This window comes from Salvelinus sp. IW2-2015, linkage group LG20 (assembly GCF_002910315.2).
Source record: "Salvelinus sp. IW2-2015 linkage group LG20, ASM291031v2, whole genome shotgun sequence".
In the NCBI taxonomy this organism is placed as follows: Eukaryota; Metazoa; Chordata; class Actinopteri; order Salmoniformes; family Salmonidae; genus Salvelinus; species Salvelinus sp. IW2-2015.
The window spans coordinates 62664788-62685059 of NC_036860.1; the positions used below are offsets into that span (position 1 = coordinate 62664788).

Sequence of the window (20272 nt, forward strand, 5' to 3'; positions counted from 1 at the left end):
ATGCTTAATGTGGGTCTGGAAAGTTTACAGTCTAACCAGACACCTTGGTACGTGTAGTTGTCCACATATTCTAAGTCAGAACCGTCCAGAGTAGTGATGCTGAACGGGCGGGCAGGTGCGGGCAGCGATCGAATGAAGAGGATGCATTTTGTTTTTACTTGCATTTAAGAGCAGTTGGAGGCCACGGAAGGAGAGTTGTATGGCATTGAAGCTCGTCTGGAGGTTAGTTAGCACAGTGTCCAAAGAAGGGCCAGATGTATACAGAATGGTGTCGTCTGCGTAGAGGTAGATCAGAGAAGCACCAGCAGCAAGAGCGACATCATTGATGTATACAGAGAAGAGAGTGAGCCCGAGGATTGAACCCTGTGGCACCCCCATAGAGACTGCCAGAGGTCCGGACAACAGGCTCTCCAATTTGACGCACTGAACTCCATCAGAGAAGTAGTTGGTGAACCAGACGAGGCAGTCATTTGAGAAACCAAGGCTGTTGAGTCCGCCAATAAGAATGAGGTGATTGACAGAGTCGAAAGCCTTGGCAAGGTCGATGAATATGGCTGCACAGTATTGTCTCCTATCGATGGCAGTTATGATATGGTTTAGGACCTTGCGCGTGGCTGAGGTGCACCCATGACCAGCTCGGAAACCAGATTGCACAGCGGAGAAGGTACAGTGGGATTCAAAATGGTCGGTGATCTGTTTGTTAACTTGGCTTTCGAAGACCTTAGAAAGGCAGGGTAGAATAGATATAGGTCTGTAACAGTTTGGGTCTAGAGTGTCTCCCCCTTTGAAGAGGGGGCTGACTGCGGAAGCTTTCCAATCTTTGGGGATCCCAGATGATACGAAAGAGAGGTTGAACAGGCTAGTAATAGGGGTTGCAACAATTTCGGCAGATCAATTTAGAAAGAGAGGCTCTAGATTGTCTAGCCCAGGTGATTTTGTAGGGGTCCAGATTTTGCAGCTCTTTCAGAACATCAGCTATCTGGATTTGGGTGAAGGAGAATTGGGGAGGCTTGGGGGAAGTTGCTGTGGGGGGGGGGGGGGGTGCAGGCTGTTGACCGGGTAGGGGTAGCCAGGTAGAAAGCATGAACGGCCGAGGAAAAACGCTTTTTGAAATTCTCAATTATCATGGATTTATTGGTGGTGCCAGTGTTTCCTAGCCCAGTGTAGTGGGCAGCTGGGAGGAGGTGTTCTTATCTCTCATGGACTTTACAGTGTCCAGAACTTTTTTGAGTTTGTGCTACAGGATTGCAAATTTCTGTTTGAAAAAGCTAGCCTTAGCTGTTTCCTAACTGCCTGTGTATATTGGTTTCCTAACGTCCCTGAAAAGTTGCATATCACAGGGGATATTTGATGCTAGTGCAGTACGCCACAGGATGTTTTTGTGCTGGTCAAGGGCGTCAGGTCTGGGTGAACCAAGGGCTATACATCTGTTCCTGATTTTTATAAATGGGGCATGCTTATTTAAGATGGTGAAGGAAGGCACTTAAAGAAAACAAGGCATCTTCAAACTGATGGGATGAGGGTCAATATCCTTCCAGGATACACGGGCCAGGTCGATTAGAAAGGCCTGACCCTGAAGTGTTTTAGTGAGCGTTTGACAGTGATGAGGGTGGTCGTTTGACCGCAGACCCATTACGGATGCAGGCAATGAGGCAGTGATCGCTGAGATCTTGGTTGAAGACAGCAGAGGTGTATTTGGAGGGAAAGTTGGTTAGGATGATATCTATGAGGGTGCCCGTGTTTACGGATTTGGAGGTGTACCTGGTAGGTTCATTGATAATTTGTGTGAGATTGAGGCATCAAGCTTAGATTGTAGGATGGCCGGGTGTTAAGCATGTCCAGTTTAGGTCACCTAGCAGCACGAGCTCTGAAGATAGATGGGGGGGGCAAATAATTCACATATGGTGTCCAGGGCACAGCTGGGGGCAGAGGGTGGTCTTAGCAAGCGACAACGGTGAGACTTGTTTCTGGAAAGGTGGATTTTTAGAAGTAGAAGCTCAAATTGTTTGGGTACAGACCTGGATAGTAAGACAGAACTCTGCAGGCCATCTCTGTAGTAGATTGCAACTCCGCCCCCTTTGACAGTTGTATCTTGTCGGAAAATGTTATAGTTAGGGATGGAAATTTCAGGGTTTTTGGTGGTCTTCCTAAACCAGGATTCAGACACGGCTAAGACATCCGGATTGGCAGTGTGCTAAAGCAGTTCATAAAACAAACTTAGGGAGGATGCTTCTAATGTTAACATTAGAGGTCAAACGATTAATCGTAATGGCCAATTAATTAGGGCCGTTTCAATAACAATGGTAATCTGCATTTTTGGACACCGATTGTGGCCGATTACATTGCACTCCACGAGGAGACTGCGTGGCAGGCTGACTACCTGTTACGCGAGAGCCGCAAGAAGCCAAGGTAAGTTGCTAGCTAGCATTAAACTTATCTTATAAAAAACAATCAATCTTAACATAATCACTAGATAACTACCACATGGTTGATGATATTACTAGTTTATTAGCTTGTCTGCTATGCATATAATCGATGCAGTGCTGTTAATTTCTCATCGAATCACAGCCTACTTCGCCAACGGGTGATTATTTAACAAGCGCATTCGCGAAAAAAGCACTGTCGTTGCACCAATGTGTACCTAACCATAAACATCAATGCCTTTCTTTAAAATCAATACACAAGTATATATTTTTAAACCTGCATATTTTGTTAATATTGCCTGCTAACATGAATTTCTTATAACAAGGGAAATTGTGTCACTTCTCTTGCGTTCCGTGCAAGCAGTCAGGGTATATGCAGCAGTTTGGGCCGCCTGGCTCGTTGCGAACTGTGTGAAGACCATTTAATCCTAACAAAGACCGTAATAAATTTGCCAGAATTGTACATAATTATGACATAACATTTWAGGTTGTGCAACGTAACAGCAATATTTAGACTTAGGGATGCCACCCGTTAGATAAAATACAGAACGGTTCCGTATTTCACTGAAAGAATAAACGTTTTGTTTTCGAAATGATAGGTCATTATTATCGTCAAATCTGGAAACTAAGGCTCATATTTCTGTGTGTTATGTTATAATTAAGTCTATGATTTGATAGAGCAGTCTGACTGAGCGGTGGTAAGCAGGAGCAGGCTCGTAAGCATTCATTCAAACAGCACTTTCGTGCGTTTGCCAGCAGCTCTTCGCTGTGCTTCAAGCATTGAGCTGTTTATGACTTCAAGCCGATCAACTCCCGAGATTAGGCTGGTGTAACCGATGTGAAATGGCTAGCTAGTTAGCGGGGTGCGCTCTAATAGCATTTCAAATCGGTGACATCACTTGCTCTGAGACCTTGAAGTAGTTGTTCCCCTTGCTCTGCAAGGGACGCGGCTTTTGTGGAGCGATGGGTAACGATGCTTCGAGGGTGGCTGTTGTCGATGTGTTCCTGGTTCGAGCCCAGGTAGGGGCAAGGAGAGGGATGGAAGCTATACTTTTACACTGGCAATACTATAGGGCCTATAAGAACATCCAATAGTCAAAGGTATATGAAATACAAATGGTATAGAGAAAAATAGTCCTATAATTCCTATAATAACTACAACCTAAAACTTCTTACCTGGGAATATTGAAGACTCATGTTAAAAGGAACCACCAGCTTTCATATGTTCTCACGTTCTGAGCAAGGAACTTAAATGTTAGCTTTTTTTACATGGCACATATTGCACTTTTACTTTCTTCTCCAACACTTTGTTTTTGCATTATTTAAACCAAATTGAACATGTTTCATTATTTATTTGAGGCTAAATTGATTTTATTGATGTATTATATTAAGTTAAAATAAAAGTGTTCATTCAGTATTGTTGGCTATATCACAGTAAATGCTGACGTCGGATTGATCATGTGCACAGATACACAATGCACTTCTCTCTAGGAATGTACTCTCCTCTAACAATGTGTGTACATTCATTGTTTCATAACTTCATTGTTGTGTGAATTGTTTGCGTTTGATTGTTACTGTATATCAATTCCCCATTACATATATCACCGGAAGTACAGTAATATTCATTCTTTTAATTGATRTTTTCTTGGTTACGGTCATTTCTGTTAACGCATTCAATATAATTCCTTTTACCCTTCTCATTGTCGGAGTGGATACATTTTTTTGCACAACGATGAGTATGGTTACGCTTAGAAGTAGGCACCTGATTACGCTTAGAAGTAGGCCTGCATGTAAATATAGGGATCTGATAGTATTTCTGATTGGCTTAAACCACAACCACTAATGAGCTGTGGAGCTTCTCAAAGTAATGTTTTCTTCAACTCAAACAGCAAGCAAACAAAGTCTGTTTTTACATCCATTGAGAATGATAATAGTTCCTGAATGTATTTGAAAACATCTATCCAGCCCTCTGCCTTTCAATAACCACTCAGGGTGAAAGGGAAAAATGTTACGCTCTGATCCAGTTAAAACGCCATAAGAAGTCATCAGGTGGGCCTATTTTATCAGTGCTCGGCTTGGACTGAAAGATTGCGGTACTCATTTCGGGTGCTGGTACGGTTTATATTTAGGTGCAGGAGCTTCAATAAAAGGAACAGGAGCTCAAGCAGTAGAACATTTGAGGTGGTGTTGGTATTCAGCTCTGGTGAGCTCCTGCCCAAGTCAAGCACTGCTTCTTATCCCTTGCACAAATAGCCTACAACTGTGTCTGTTCCGAGCTCACTGGTGCTGGAAACTGAAGGCCCAGAATATTTTACACAATGTTGCAAATTTGCTAGTGCTGGACCGAAATTAATAGTTGATACAATATTTCATGTTTGTTGCAGACAGGCAGGCCATGTGTAGCCAATGTGATTTATAAAGACATGTATTTTTTTTTAAATCAGGATATTTTCTACCCACAGGCTGCAGTTATTTGTTGGCTTTATGTAGGCTATTTTTGCATAGCTGGCAATGGCAATAGAATTAACTTTWAAGATTGTATCATTTTCATTTAGATTTGGATAGAATTTCCATTAACCTCATGACAATGATTTTAAGATAAGACGGTATTATAAATTAAATGAAAATGTGCATTTGAAAACCATAATTTGCACGCACATCGGTAAAAATGGTAAGATAAATTGGCATTCCACATGACAGTTTCCCGATTCCTTGTGTAGCCTATTACTGGCAACTTCAGGAGAGTAAYGGCAGAATCTGGGAAAGCCAGCGGGGCAGGAGGAGAATGGTCGGGACATGTATAGTTTTTTTTACTGATCTCTGGCTCCCTCGAGTCATTTGTGTCTTAATTCATCAAACAGTGAGCTTAAAGACACATGTTTAAAAATTGACGAACCAGTTGGACCTCGCCTTGTGTACGGGAGCACTGTCATGCTGAAACAGGAAAGGGCTTTCCCCAAATTGTTGCCACAGAGTAGGAAGCACAGAATAGCCTAGAATGTCATTGTATGCTGTAGCATTAAGATTGCCCTTCCCTGGAACTAAGGKGCCTAGCCCGAACAATGGAAAACAGCCCCAGACAATTATTCCTCCTCCTCCAAACTTTAGTTGGCACGATGCAGTCAGGCAGATAGCGTTCTCCTGGCAACGGCCACACGCGGTTTCGTCCGTCAGACTGCCAGATGGTGAAGTGTGATTCATCACTCCAGAGAAAGCGTTTCCACTGCTCCAGAGTCCAATGGCACAGAGCTTCACACCACACAAGCCGACGCTTGGCATTGCGCATGGTGATCTTAGGCTTGTGTGAGGCTGCTCGGCCATGGAAACCCATTTCATCAAGCTACCGACGAACAGCTCTCGTGCTGACATTGCTTCGAAAGGCAGTTTGGAACTTGGTAACGAGGGTTGCAACCGAAGACAGGCGATTTTTATGCACTACGTGTTTCAGCACTCGGTGGTCCCATTCTGTGAGCTTATGTTGCTTACCACCTCGCGGCTGATATGTTGTTGCTCCTAAACATTTCCACTTTCCCAATAACAGCACATACAGTTGACCAGGGCAGCTCTAGGATTGCAGAAATTTGACGAAGTGACTTGTTGGAAAGGTGGCATCCTATGACAGTGCCACATTGAAAGTCACTGAGCTTTTCAGTAAGGCCATCCTCCTACCAAAGTTTGTATATGGAGATTGCGTGGCTGTGTGCTCGATTTTATACACCTGTCAGCAACGGGTGTTGCTGAAGAAGCTGAATCCACCCATTTGAAGGCGTGTCCACATACTTTTGTATCTACAGCGCATTCAGAAAGTATTCAGACCCCTTCCCCACATGTTACCTTACAGCCTTATTCTAAAATGGATTAAATATGTTTTTTCCCCCTCATCAATCTACACACAATACCCCATAACGACAAAGCGAAAACAGGTTAGAATTTTTGCACATTTAAAAAATAAACAAATAACTTATTTTACATAAGTATTTCAGACCTTTTACTATGAGATTCGAAATTGAGCTCTGGTACATCCTGTTTCCATTGATCATCCTTGAGATGTTTCTACAACTTGGAGTCCACCTGTGGTAAATTCAATTCATTGGACATGATTTGGAAAGGCACACACCTGTTTATATAAAAAGGTCCCACAGTTGACAGTGCATGTCAGAGCAAAAACAAAGCCATGATGTCGAAGGAATTGTACGTAGAGGTCCGAGACAGGATTGTGTCAAGGCACAGATCTGGGGAAAGGTAACAAAACAATGTCTGCAGCATTGAAGATCCACAAGAACACAGTGGCCTCCATCAATCGCAAATGGAAGAAGTTTGGAACCACCAAGACTTAAAGCTGGCGGCCCSGCCTAACTGAGCAATCGGGGGGAGAAGGGCCTTGATCAGGGAGGGGACCAAGAACCAGATGTCACTGACAGAGCTCCACTGTGGAGATGAGAGAACCTTCCAAAAGGACAACCATCTCCGCAGCACTCCACCAATCAGGCCTTTATGGTGGAGTGGCCAGACAGAAGCCACTCCTCAGTAAAAAGGCACATGACAGCCTGCTTGGAGTTTGCCAAAAGGCACCTAAAGGACGCTCTGGAGGAAACCTGGCCCCATCCCTACAGTGAAGCACGGTGGTGGCAGCATCATGCTTTGGGATTGTTTTTCAGCGGCAGGGGAAAGATGAACACAGAAAAGTACTGAGAGATCCTTGATGAAAACCTGCTCCAGAGCACTCAGGATCCTAAGCACACAACCAAGACAACACAGGAGTGGCTTTGGAACAAGTCTCTGAATGTCCTTGAGAGGCCCAGCCAGAGCCCAGACTTGAACCCGATCGAACATCTCGAGAGAGCTGAAAATAGCTGTGCAGCGACGCTCCCCATCTAACCTGACAGAGCTTGAGAGGATCTGCAGAGAAGAATGGGAGAAACTCCCCAAATACAGGTGTGCCAAGCTTGAAGCGTCATACCCAGAAGACTCAAGGCTGTAATCGCTGCCAAAGGTGCTTCAACAAAGTACTGAGTGCTGAATACTTATGTAAATGTTATATTTCAGTACATGTTTTTTTTATACATTTGTAAAAATGTATGAAACCTGTTTTGCTTTGTCATTATATAGGGTAKTGTGTATAGATTGGTGAGATAAATCTATTTTAGAAGGCTGTAAAGTAACAAATTGTGGAAAAGTCAAGGGGTCTGAATTCTTTCCGAATGCAGTGTATATTGTGAATCACCCATAAGTTTGAAAATAATCTTATATGATTTCTAGGCCATATCACCCAGTCCTAAGAATATGGTCATTCAGTAGACATACTGTCATAAGGAAAAATGAGTAACTCGGTGAACATACGGTACAGAAGACTAAGTCATGCTGTTCAATGAGGAACATCGGAATTTCAGATCAACTGACTGAATTGAAATGAAGGGTTTGACTACAACCCCRAATCAATGCATGTCATAAGGAGAGCTGAGCATCTCATGGTACAGTTTAAACTGAACAGATCTTGAATCAGTTAAACATTGTCATCACGTCTTACTCTGACAACTCCTGTGGTGAGAGAATGAAACACGAACATGGAGTTTGACCCTCCCATTGAAATCAATACCAGCTGTTGGTGAGGGACTTAAAGGGGCAATMAGCAGTTGCTACATCCATTTCCAGAGTTCTAAATTAATGATATATACCCATTGATTCTTTTAGAACATAACTTCTAAATGCCTCATGAGCTGCCACACTCCATCAGAACCCAAAATATAAGCTYGTTTTACTCCAATGTTAGTAAACAATGTACATGTAAACAAAMCAAATATAGCCTGAAAAACACGCATCCATAGCTTTATGAATTTATGAGTGGTTACATTTCTCCATCCCCATCCATCAGCTTTTTACCGAAACAGTGGCGGGGAATCCACTTCGTTATCGTTTCAACTGTTTTGAGACCACTCGTCAACAAAGCCAAGGGCAGTTTGAGTTTCGCAGATACTTTCTTGCGCAATCGAAAGTCTTAGTGAGCGATTACAACAGAATAGTCAGAAGAGAAATGAGATCTCCAGCGGGGCCAGATAATCATTTAAAATGAGACATCTCACTCCCTGCCATTAATCTGTCATGTGTTAAACCGCCCCTTGGCCCATTAAAGACCCAGTTGTGCAAGCCTAAATGGATCTCAACCCAGGACCAACAACCCAAGGTACCAGAGCAGAGACATGGAGGACTGACTGTTATCCCAGAGACAACTTTAACACGACAGGACCCCTAAATGGAGAGAAAGAGGTTTAAGGTTTGGAGTTTGAGGCCTGCAAGCCTGTTAATCAAACCAAGGCTCCAGACGTCCCTGGTCATATCATGACTCCCTATGCAAAACTTCTACAGAACTCCAAAAATGGATCAGGAAGGGGGTTGAGGTTTGAACGTGTAAGTCAGTTAATCATACCAAGAGTCCTTAGGTACCTGATTATGGCTCCCTAAAGTTTAGGAGAAGTGTTTGGCTACAGCTGAGTGAGTTTGTAAATGACCCGTGGGTCAGGAAGTTGCTAACGGTTCAGAGAAGTGTTTTTCTGCACACGCCTGTGTGTGTTCGGCTGTGGAGCGTGTTCGTAAACGACCCGAGGGCCGGGAAGGAGCTCTATGACCCAGTAGACAACCCTAAAACGACTGACTCACTCTCCCACTGCAGCTCAGGAGGATATGAGGGTCTTGGCTCAGGTTGTGATTGTAAATCCCTTAATCTCCCCAACCCCCTCATTGCAATCATTCGCAGAGTCTGTATGTCACTTGGACAGCGTGTGGAGGGGAGAAATTGAGTCGTTTTGAGAACACTCGGGGAGCTGTGTTGGCACGAGAACCATTTTGACATCATCCCAACAGGGGTTAGGATTATTGCAACRTTCCAAGAGTTACTGGTCTGGTGCTGAACGGGTTTTACAACTGGCCAAAGTCTACAGGGACTCATAACACATGTCTTAGTACATACACTGTATAACTTCTAAAGAAGATATCAATGCCAACACTTTAGGCATCCCAATGGTTCGTGTGTGTATTGACACAAAGTATACACATGGAGATAAACTATGATGATTAATCATTCATCTCTAAGAATATGTTCCACAGACACACACGGCTGTTATTTAAAAGCCCCAGTATGCAGTCTGTGGAGTCAGTAGTACCTTGAGCAGCTGTTTCCCCACTGCAGGGCTCATCTTCTCATCCACCATGAAGATGACAATGCCTCTCTCGTCCATCCCTCTCCTGCCAGCTCGGCCAGACATCTGGATGTACTCACCAGACGTGATCTAACAGAGAGAGAGAGAGGCGCACAACTCATTAATATGGTCACACACACACAGCACGTCAACATTCACACAAAGATGTAATGTAGAGCAGAATAAACGTGTAGGACCAATGAAACAAGGAAAACTATTTCAGTTTCTAGTCATTCAAACCAATGTGTACAGAATGTCATGGGAAGGATTCTTTTAGAGGTCTACATGTACATGTTCAAATACTTTTTTCTGAACCAATTAGGAGCTCGAACAGTCAGCTGGAGTATGCTCCTGAAGGTAGATTGGGTTTTTTTATGCAACATTTACACTACTTGCGGCCAATCCCCCAAACATGTGTAAATATTATAAATTGTAATTCTTGTATTATAAAGATGGCGCCGGAGAACAAGGCTGACGTTTTACATATCCCTAACCAATTGTTTTTTTTCTTTGTTTCTTTGCGTTGTTTGTAAATTATTAAAAAWATATATATTTTGTACATAATGTTGCTGCTACGGTCTCATATGACAGAAAATAACTTGAGGAAATCAGAACAGCGATTACGCACCACGGACTGGCAGAATCCTTTTTTCCCTTTAACAACTCCGACGAGCCTGATGTGTATGATATACTGCTTTCCTGGGAACAGGCCCAGATCCCCGTCATTTGTATGAAGACAAGGCAGAGAAAAAGGGGCCAGAAGGAGGGCTGCCTTCTGAGAACTCGTACGCGATCGAATAAAGTCCCACTTGCTTCCATTCTGCTAGCAGACGTGCAATCTTTGGAAAATAAAATCGATGACCTACGAGGAAGATTAAACAACCAACGGGTCATTCAAAACTGTAAAATGTTATGCTTCACTGAGTCGTGGCTAAACGACGACATTATCAACATACAGCTGGCTTGTTATACCCTGTATCAGCAGGATAGAACAGCGGAGTCTGGTAAGACAAGGCGCGGCGGACTATGTATTTTTGTAAATAACAGCTGGTGCACAATATCTAAGGAAGTCTCAAGGTTTTGCTCACCTGAGGTAGAGTAACTCATGATAAGCTGTAGACCACACTATCTACCAAGAGAGTTAATCATCTGTATTTTTCGTAGGTGTCAATATATCACCACAGACTGATGCTGGCACAAAGACCGCACTGAATGAGCTGTATTCTGCCATAAGCAAATAGGAAAACGCTCACCCAGAGACGCCACTCCTTGTAGCCGGGGACTTGAATGCAGGGAACATTAAATCTGTCTTACCAAATTTCAATTAGCATGTTAAATGTGCAACCAGAGAGAGAAAAAAACTGTAGACCACCTTTACTCCACACACAGAGACGTATACAAAGCTCTCCCTCGCCATCCATTTGGCAAATCTGACCATAATTCTATCCTCCTGATTCCTGCATACAAGCAAAAATTAAAGCAGGAAGCACCAGTGACTCAATCAATAAAAAGTGGTCAGATGAAGCAGACGCTAAGCTACAGGACTGTTTTGCTAGCACAGACTGGAATATGTTCCGGGATTCCGCCGATGGAATTGAGGAGTACACCACATCAGTCATTGGCTTCGTCAATAAGTACATCGACGACGTTGTCCCCACAGTGACCGACCGTACATACGCCAACCAGAAGCAATGAATTACAGGCAATATCGCACTGAGCTAAAGGCTAGAGCTGCCGCTTTCAAAGAGTGGGACTCTAACCCGGGAGCTAATAAGAAATCCCGCTATGCCTTCCGACGAACCATCAAATAGGGAAAGCGTCAATACAGGACTAAGATCGAATCGTACTACACCGGCTCTGACGCTCGTCGGATGTGGCAGGGCTTGCAAACCATTACAGACTACAAAGAAAAGCACAGCCGAGAGCTGCCCAGTGACACGAGCCTACCAGACAAGCTAAACTACTTCTATGCTCGCTTCGAGGCAAATAACACAAACATGCATGAGATGCACCAGCTGTTGCCGGAAGCCTGTGTGATCACGCTCTCCACAGCCGATGTAAGACCTTTAAACAGATCAACATTCACAAGGCCGCAGGGCCAGACAGATTACCAGGACGTGTACTGCGAGCATGCGCTGACCAACTGGCAAGTGTCTTCACTGACATTTTCAACCTCTCCCTGTCTAAGTCTGTAATACCAACAAGTTTTAAGCAGACCAAAATAGTCCCTGTGCCCCCATTCTCATCGACGGGGCTGTAGTGGAGCAGGATCAGAGCTTCAAGTTCATTGGTGTCCACATCACCAACAAACTAACATAGTCCAAGCACACCAAGACAGTCGTGAAGAGGGCACGACAAAACCTATTCCCCCTCAGGAGACTGAAAAGATTTGGCATGGGTCCTCAGATCCTCAAAAGGTTCTACAGCTGCACCATCGCGAGCATCTTGACTGGTTGCATCACTGCCTGGTATGGCAATTGCTCGGCCTCTGACCGCAAGGCACTACAGAGAGTAGTGCGTAGGGCCCAGTACATCACTGGGGCCAAGCTTCCTGCCATCCAGGACCTCTATACCAGGCGGTGTCAGAGGAAGGCCCTAAAAGTTGTCGAAGATTCCAGCCACCCTAGTCATAGACTTTTCTCTCTGCTACCGCACAGCAAGCGGTACCGGAGTGCCAAGTCTAGGTCCAAGAGGCTTCTAAACAGCTTCTACCCCCAAGCCATAAGACTCCTCAATGTCTAATCAAATGGCTACCCAGATTATTTGCATACCCCCCCTTACACCGCTGCTACTCTGTTATCATCTATGCATAGTCACTTTAATAACGCCACCTACATGTACATATTACCTCAACTAACCGGTGCCCCCGCACATTGACTCTGTACCAGTACCCCCTGTATATAGTCTCGTTATTGTTATTTTACGTCTGCTCTTTAATTACTTGTTACTTTTATTTCTTATTCTTATATTATTTTTTTTACTGCATTGTTGGTTATGGGCTTGTAAGTAAGCATTTCACTGTAAACTCTACACCTGTTGTATTCGGCACCCATGTGACTAATAAAACTTGATTTGATACTTATGCTAAAATGTTTATTATATTCTACTGAGCCATTTACTTTATGATCATATTCTTCACTTTTATTGTTGTTGCATTGTCGAGGAGGAACCTGCAAGTAAGCATTTCGTTGGACGGTGTATACCATGTGTATCCCATACATACGACTAGTAAAACTTTAAACTTTACCCTGGCGTTGCAACACCTCTTCAGAACATTAACATGGAGGAGAGCTGGAAGGCCTTGATTTGCCCCTTGGCTTTAAAACCCTCTGCTTTACTAACGCTGCATGACACACATGGCCCTGATTAGGCTAATCAACAGATTTTCTTTCATCTCTAACTGTATAAACATTCTCTGCCACGAAACTAACACGAACAGCTCTGTTGATACCTTCGTCATGCAGATTCAATCATAATCTCTTGGGCATTTTTGGTGCTCTACATCATAAGGTCCTGATTATAAGACTGGCTCTGGACGGTCCTCTCCTCATAAATCTCTGAGGGGGAAGGGAAGGAAGGAGGGATGGAGAAAGATGAGCATATGGAGCGAGATAAGAGAGGGCAGTCACCCCACGAAGAGGCCCTGGATTTCTGCTCTCTGTTTTGTTACTGAGGGAGGGAAGGAGAGAAGAGGGGAGGAGAAGGGAAGCCTTGACTGCATGCGTGGTGTTCTGGCACCAGTTTAACCACACCAGATGTTCTTTGCAAGCCTCTTGGACAGCCGCTTCCCTTTCCCTCTCTCCTCATCCTTTCTCCCTCTCTCCCCCCATCCCTCTCCGAGCCAGAGGTGTAATGATCTGGCCCTTTCATTCCCAACAGCTTGATTCACGGCCGGCCCCGTGGCCCCCCAACTCCTCACATAAACAAAACGTGGCTGTTTATCTTACGCCAGAGACTCCCAGCTCCCTCTGTGCTCCCTCCGTGGCCTTATAAAGGCGTCAATGCACACACACAACGGAAATGATGAACCCTCAATATGACCTGTTAAGAGAGAAGAGCGCTGCACTACATGAAGTTAACCCTGGGCTCATCCGTCAATCTGGTTGCAACATAGCAGAAATTACCCACAGACACGTGGGTATTGAGTTGAACCTAATTAAGGCTATTAATCATTCCAGGGAGTGATGAAACTTACAATGAAGAAAAACGTCCCCATGAGGACACAGTCAGTCACTAACATAATGCAGTGACCCTGTCTTTACCAACGTGTTACAATCACAGGTCTGTGGGAGCCAGGCTCAACAAACGAGTGTTACCCAGCGGGAGCCAGGCTGATCAAAATGAGTGTTACCCAGCGGGAGCCAGGCTCATCAAAACGAGTGTTACTCAGCGGGAAGCCAAGGCTTCATAAAACGAGTGTTACCCAGCGGGAGCCAGGCTCATCAAAACGAGTGTTACCCAGCGGGAGCCAGGCTCATCAAAACGAGTGTTACCCAGCGGGAGCCTTTGCTCATCAAAAGGTTTGTTACCCAGCAGGAGCCTGGCTCATTAAAAGGTGTGTTACCCATCGGAAGTCTTTGCCGTCAAACTTGCGTGCGCTGGTGAACAGGACGGTGCGGGCAGGCATGTTGATGCCCATGGCAAAGGTCTCTGTGGCAAACAACGCCTGAGGAGAGAGGATCAACAACATCACATTTAGCAAACTCACTCCAATTTAAAACACACAGAAATGGCTATAGCCTTTTCACCCTATTGAGCTGAGATTAGCCGAGGTGTACTGTGCTAGTCTGGTTGGATCCATAATAGTTGCTGGAACCGTGCTGGAAATGACAATATCCAAGCCAGCACAGTATGTTTGGGGTGGGAGTGATGGCGTGAAAAGGGTTCTAGTGAATGACAACGTTCTGTATAATTTGAAGTGAGATCCAGGTAAGTTCCAGACCGGCAAGGCCTACCTTAATTAGCCCCTCAGAGAAGAGGATCTCAATGGTTTCCTTCAGGATGGGGAGCAGTCCCCCGTGGTGAATCCCTATACCTCTCTTCAGTAGTGGTAGAACATTCTCTACCTGGAAACACAGCAATAATAATCAGTCATTTGATTAATATAACACGTTTCCTGTTAAAKACACACTAACATATGTCAAAGACAGGACAATCTAGAAATCAGTGAAGCCATACAACGATGTCAGATCAAAATGTAAAACATTCTTTGTTTTACTGTTCACACTAGCTTAAGCCAGCCATCCATCTGAAGAATATAAATACTCTGTCCTCCTCTGACCCTAGCAGAGCCACACACATGGTTGTGACCATTAACAGACCCCCTGAGCCAGCCTTCAAAATGCAGCAGCCTTCTGACAGCTCTACTACACTATAAACCAACGACCACCGCTCAGTAGAATTTTACATTTGTCACTCAGCAGATGCTCTTATCCAGAGCGACTTACAGGAACAATTAGGGTTAAGTTCCTTGCTCAAGGGATTACGTTGACAGGTTAACTTAGTCGGATCAAGGATTCAAACCAGCAACCTTTCGGTTACTGTCCCAATTGTCTTAATCGCTAGGCTGCCTGCTAAAACTACACAATCAGAAACAACCACAGGAGAACAAATCCTATACAGCCTGAACTAACGGTATAAAGGGATAGAGAAATAAGGAAATATTGTGTGTGTTTGTAATCAAAACCACTAGCGCGAACCACAGAGAGAGTGGTGGAAACTTTTACAGGCTCCCTCTTATAAAGAATCCACTTTCAGAACCTCCAAAATATCTCAGCATGTCACCAAGCTGAACCATTTCAGAACAAGCTCTTCACGTTGCTCTTTGCTGTGGCTCGTGTGTTAGAGTTCTAATAGCCACGGATGACCACACATCAAGGAGACCCAATTCACACAGACTTTATTAGAGTGGAGTTCAACATAAAAGGAGACATTTCTTCTGCCTCTATTGACTTTGTATGGCGTGCATGAAATGGCTGTGTGGCGTGCATGAAATGGCTGCGTGGTCGCTGACGGAAATGGGGGAAGTTTTAAATGGCTTACAAGGCGCCAGAAGGCTAACAAAATCACTGATTTAAGTGAGAACAGCATGTATGGCAAACAAGCAAATCAGGCTTTTTTCAGTGTGTGTGTGTGTATATATATATTTAATGATATTCAAATCAACCGACCCACCTGAGGCAGCTTCTTGTCATCGTCAGACAGACAGTCTACAGCGTTGTTAAACACCTCCTCTACAAGCTGCTTCTCCTCATCTGGAAAAACAAATGGGACATGTGCATATTGACTGACACGGTTGACCATCAGACGTGTGTAGTGCCACCTCCGCCACCACTCCAAAGCTCAATAGCCTTCTACATTTACATGAGTCAATTGAGCAGACACTCTTATCCAGAGCCACTACAGTAGTGAGTAATTTAGCAGACACTCTTATCCAGAGCCACTACAGTAGTGAGTAATTGAGCAGACACTCTTATCCAGAGCCACTACAGTAGTGAGTCATTGAGCAGACACTCTTATCCAGAGCCACTACAGTAGTGAGTAATTTAGCAGACACTACTCTTATCCAGAGCCACTACAGTAGTGAGTATTTAGCAGACACTCTTTCCAGAGCCACTACAGTAGTGAGTAATTAGAGACACTCTTATCCAGAGCCACTACAGTAGTGAGTCATTGAGCAGACACTCTTATCCAGAGCCACTACAGTAGTGAGTAATTTAGCAGACACTCTTATCCAGAGCCACTAACAGTAGTGAGTAATTGAGCAGACACTCTTATCCAGAGCCACTACAGTAGTGAGTAATTAGCAGACACTCTTATCCAGAGCCACTACAGTAGTGAGTCATTGAGCAGACACTCTTATCCAAGCCACTACAGTAGTGAGTAATTTAGCAGACACTCTATCCAGAGCCACTACAGTAGTGAGTAATTGAGCAGACACTCTTATCCAGAGCCACTAAGTAGTGAGTCATGAGCAGACACTCTTATCCAGAGCCACTACAGTAGTGAGTAATTTAGCAGACACTCTTATCCAGAGCCACTAACAGTAGTGAGTCATTGAGCAGACACTCTTATCCAGAGCCACTAACAGTAAGTGAGTCATTTGAGCAGGACACTCTTATCCAGAGCCACTACAGTAGTGAGTAATTTAGCAGACACTCTTATCCAGAGCCACTACAGTAGTGAGTAATTTAGCAGAACACTCTTATCCAGAGCCACTAACAGTAGTGAGTCATTGAGCAGACACTCTTATCCAGAGCCACTAACAGTAGTGAGTCATTGAGCAGACACTCTTATCCAGAGCCACTAACAGTAGTGAGTCATTTAGCAGACCTCTTATCCAGAGCCACTAACAGTAGTGAGTCATTGAGCAGACAGCTCTTATCCAGAGCCACTACAGTAGTGAGTAATTTAGCAGACTCTTATCCAGAACCACTACAGTAGTGAGTAATTTAGCAGACTCTTATCCAGAACCACTACAGTAGTGAGTAATTTAGCAGACTCTTATCCAGAGCACTACAGTAGTGAGTCATTTAGCAGACTCTTATCCACTAACAGTAGTGAGTCATTTAGCAGACTCTTATCCACTACAGTAGTGAGTCATTTAGCAGACCCTCTTATCCAGAGCCACTTACAGTAGTGAGTCATTTAGCAGACTTTATCCAGAACCACTAGAGTAGTGAGTCATTTAGCAGACTTTTATCCAGAGCCACTTACAGTAGTGAGTCATTTAGCAGACGCTCCTATCAGAGCCACTTACAGTAGTGAGTCATTTAGCAGACCTCTTATCCAGAGCCACTTACAGTAGTGAGTCATTTAGCAGACCCTCTTATCCAGAGCCACTACAGTAGTGAGTAATTTAGCAGACACTCTTATTCAGAGCCACTACAGTAGTGAGTAATTGAGCAGACACTCTTATCCAGAGCACTACAGTAGTGAGTCATTGAGCAGACACTCTTATCCAGAGCCACTACAGTAGTGAGTAATTTAGCAGACACTCTTATCCAGAGCCACTAACAGTAGTGAGTCATTGAGCAGACACTCTTATCCAGAGCCACTACAGTAGTGAGTAATTTAGCAGACACTCTTATCCAGAGCCACTACAGTAGTGAGTCATTGAGCAGACTCTTATCCAGAGCACTACAGTAGTGAGTAATTTAGCAGACACTCTTATCCAGAGCACTACAGTAGTGAGTAATTTAGCAGACACTCTTATCCAGAGCCACTAAAGTAGTGAGTAATTGAGCAGACACTCTTATCCAGAGCCACTACAGTAGTGAGTCATTGAGCAGACACTCTTATCCAGAGCCACTACAGTAGTGAGTAATTTAGCAGACACTCTATCCAGAGCCACTAACAGTAGTGAGTAATTGAGCAGACACTCTTATCCAGAGCCACTACAGTAGTGAGTCATTGAGCAGACACTCTTATCCAGAGCCACTACAGTAGTGAGTAATTTAGCAGACACTCTTATCCAGAGCCACTAACAGTAGTGAGTCATTGAGCAGACACTCTTATCCAGAGCCACTAACAGTAGTGAGTCATTGAGCAGCACTCTTATCCAGAGCCACTACAGTAGTGAGTAATTTAGCAGACACTCTTATCCAGAGCCACTACAGTAGTGAGTAATTGAGCAGACACTCTTATCCAGAGCCACTACAGTAGTGAGTATTTAGCAGACACTCTTATCCAGAGCCACTACAGTAGTGAGTAATTTAGCAGACACTCTTATCCAGACCACTAACAGTAGTGAGTCATTGAGCAGACATCTTATCCAGAGCCACTACAGTAGTGAGTCTTAGCAGACTCTTATCCACTACAGTAGTGAGTCATTTAGCAGACGCTCTATCCAGAGCCACTACAGTAGTGAGTAATTTAGCAGACTCTTATCCAGAACCACTACAGTAGTGAGTAATTTAGCAGACTCTTATCCAGAACACTACAGTAGTGAGTAATTTAGCAGACTCTTATCCAGAGCCACTACAGTAGTGAGTCATTTAGCAGACTTTTATCCAGAACCACTAGAGTAGTGAGTCTATTTAGCAGACTTTATCCAGAGCCACTTACAGTAGTGAGTCATTTAGCAGACCCTCTTATCCAGAGCCACTTACAGTAGTGAGTCATTTAGCAGACCTCTATCCAGAGCCACTACAGTAGTGAGTGCATACATTTTGTACTGGTGCCCCATAGAAATCAAACCCACAACCCTGGCGTTGCAAATGCCACGCTCTACAGACAGCCACACAGGACCCTCTGACAGGGCAGGTAGTGAGTGTTTTGTCTGAGAACAATGTTGCAGCGCAGACTATGTAAAAGTACATGCAGTGATAGACAGTCTGATGGATCAGACCAGGAGCTGAGGCAAACAGGAATAAAATACATGCAGATATGAACCCCACAGCCATTTTCATATTCAAATACATGACTTGTATTTGCACTCCACGGTGACTGTAGGCAGGCCCATGTGTGTGCCCGGTATGGGAGAGTGCGCCTCTCCTCTCCTTCAGAACCCAACTGGCTGCTTACAAAATGTAACCAGGGCTGGAATCTTTCTGGCTTTGGACGTGAGTAATGGTTCCTTAGGTTATTGGTGTAAGTGGTCATAGTGGGGTAGTGTCACGGTCCGCCTGCTCCCTGGAGTCCTAGCCCAACTGCAGAGTAAGGTCAGTGCCTGACAGACACCAACGAGCAAACAAACACACACCGCAGCCTGTGGGCGTACATCAACTCTCTGGCACTGGACCCAAAGTTAACTCTTTAGAAAACACCCAAACAACACATGCACGCTCACACAGAGTCACACACACACAGAGTCACACACCAGGTCACCACAGAGTCCACACACACACAACACAGTGCACAGCACAGAGTCCACACACACACCAGAGTCACACACACAGAGTCACACACACAGAGTCACACACAGAGTCACTCCACACAGAGTCACACACCAGAGTCACACACACAGAAGTCACACACACAGAGTCCACCACACAGAGTCACTCACAACAGAGTCCACCACACAGAGTCACTCACACAGAGTCACTCACACAGAGTCAACACACAGAGTCACACAGAGTCACACAAGATCACACACACAGAGTCACACACACAGAGTCACACACGACAGAGTCACACACACAGAGTCACACACACAGAGTCACACACACATCGCTCAATCCATCACACAGAGTCATCAACACAGAGTCCATCACACAGAGTCCACACACAGAGTCCACACACCACACACACAGAGTCACACACACAGAGTCACACACACAGAGTCACACACACACAGAGTCCATCACACAAGTCATCACACAGAGTCCACTCACACAACACAGTCACACACACAGAGTCACATCACACAGAGAGTCACTCACACAGAGTCCACACCACAGAGTCACACACACAGAGTCACACACACACAGACAGAGTCCATCACACAGAAGTCCACACACACAGAGTCACACACACAGAGTCACTCACACAGAGTCACTCACACAGAGTCATCACACAGAGTCACTCACATCAGAGTCACTCACACAGAGTCACTCACACAGAGTCCATCACACAGAGTCCATCACACAGAGTCACATCACACAGAGTCACACACACAGATCACACACACAGAGTCACACACACAGAGTCCATCAC

General features: G+C 44.5%; 1 protein-coding gene across 1 annotated transcript in view; it reads right to left on the reverse strand.

The window, feature by feature from the left end:
- Positions 1-20272, reverse strand: part of LOC111980880 (exosome RNA helicase MTR4) — a 61719-nt gene that overhangs the window by 30195 nt on the left and 11252 nt on the right. The window contains exons 9-12 of the mRNA XM_070449761.1: positions 15791-15949; positions 14572-14682; positions 14181-14282; positions 9581-9706 (exon numbers count right to left, since the gene is read on the reverse strand). Coding sequence (XP_070305862.1) covers positions 9581-9706; positions 14181-14282; positions 14572-14682; positions 15791-15949 — 498 coding nt within the window. The remainder of the gene's footprint in view (positions 1-9580; positions 9707-14180; positions 14283-14571; positions 14683-15790; positions 15950-20272) is intronic.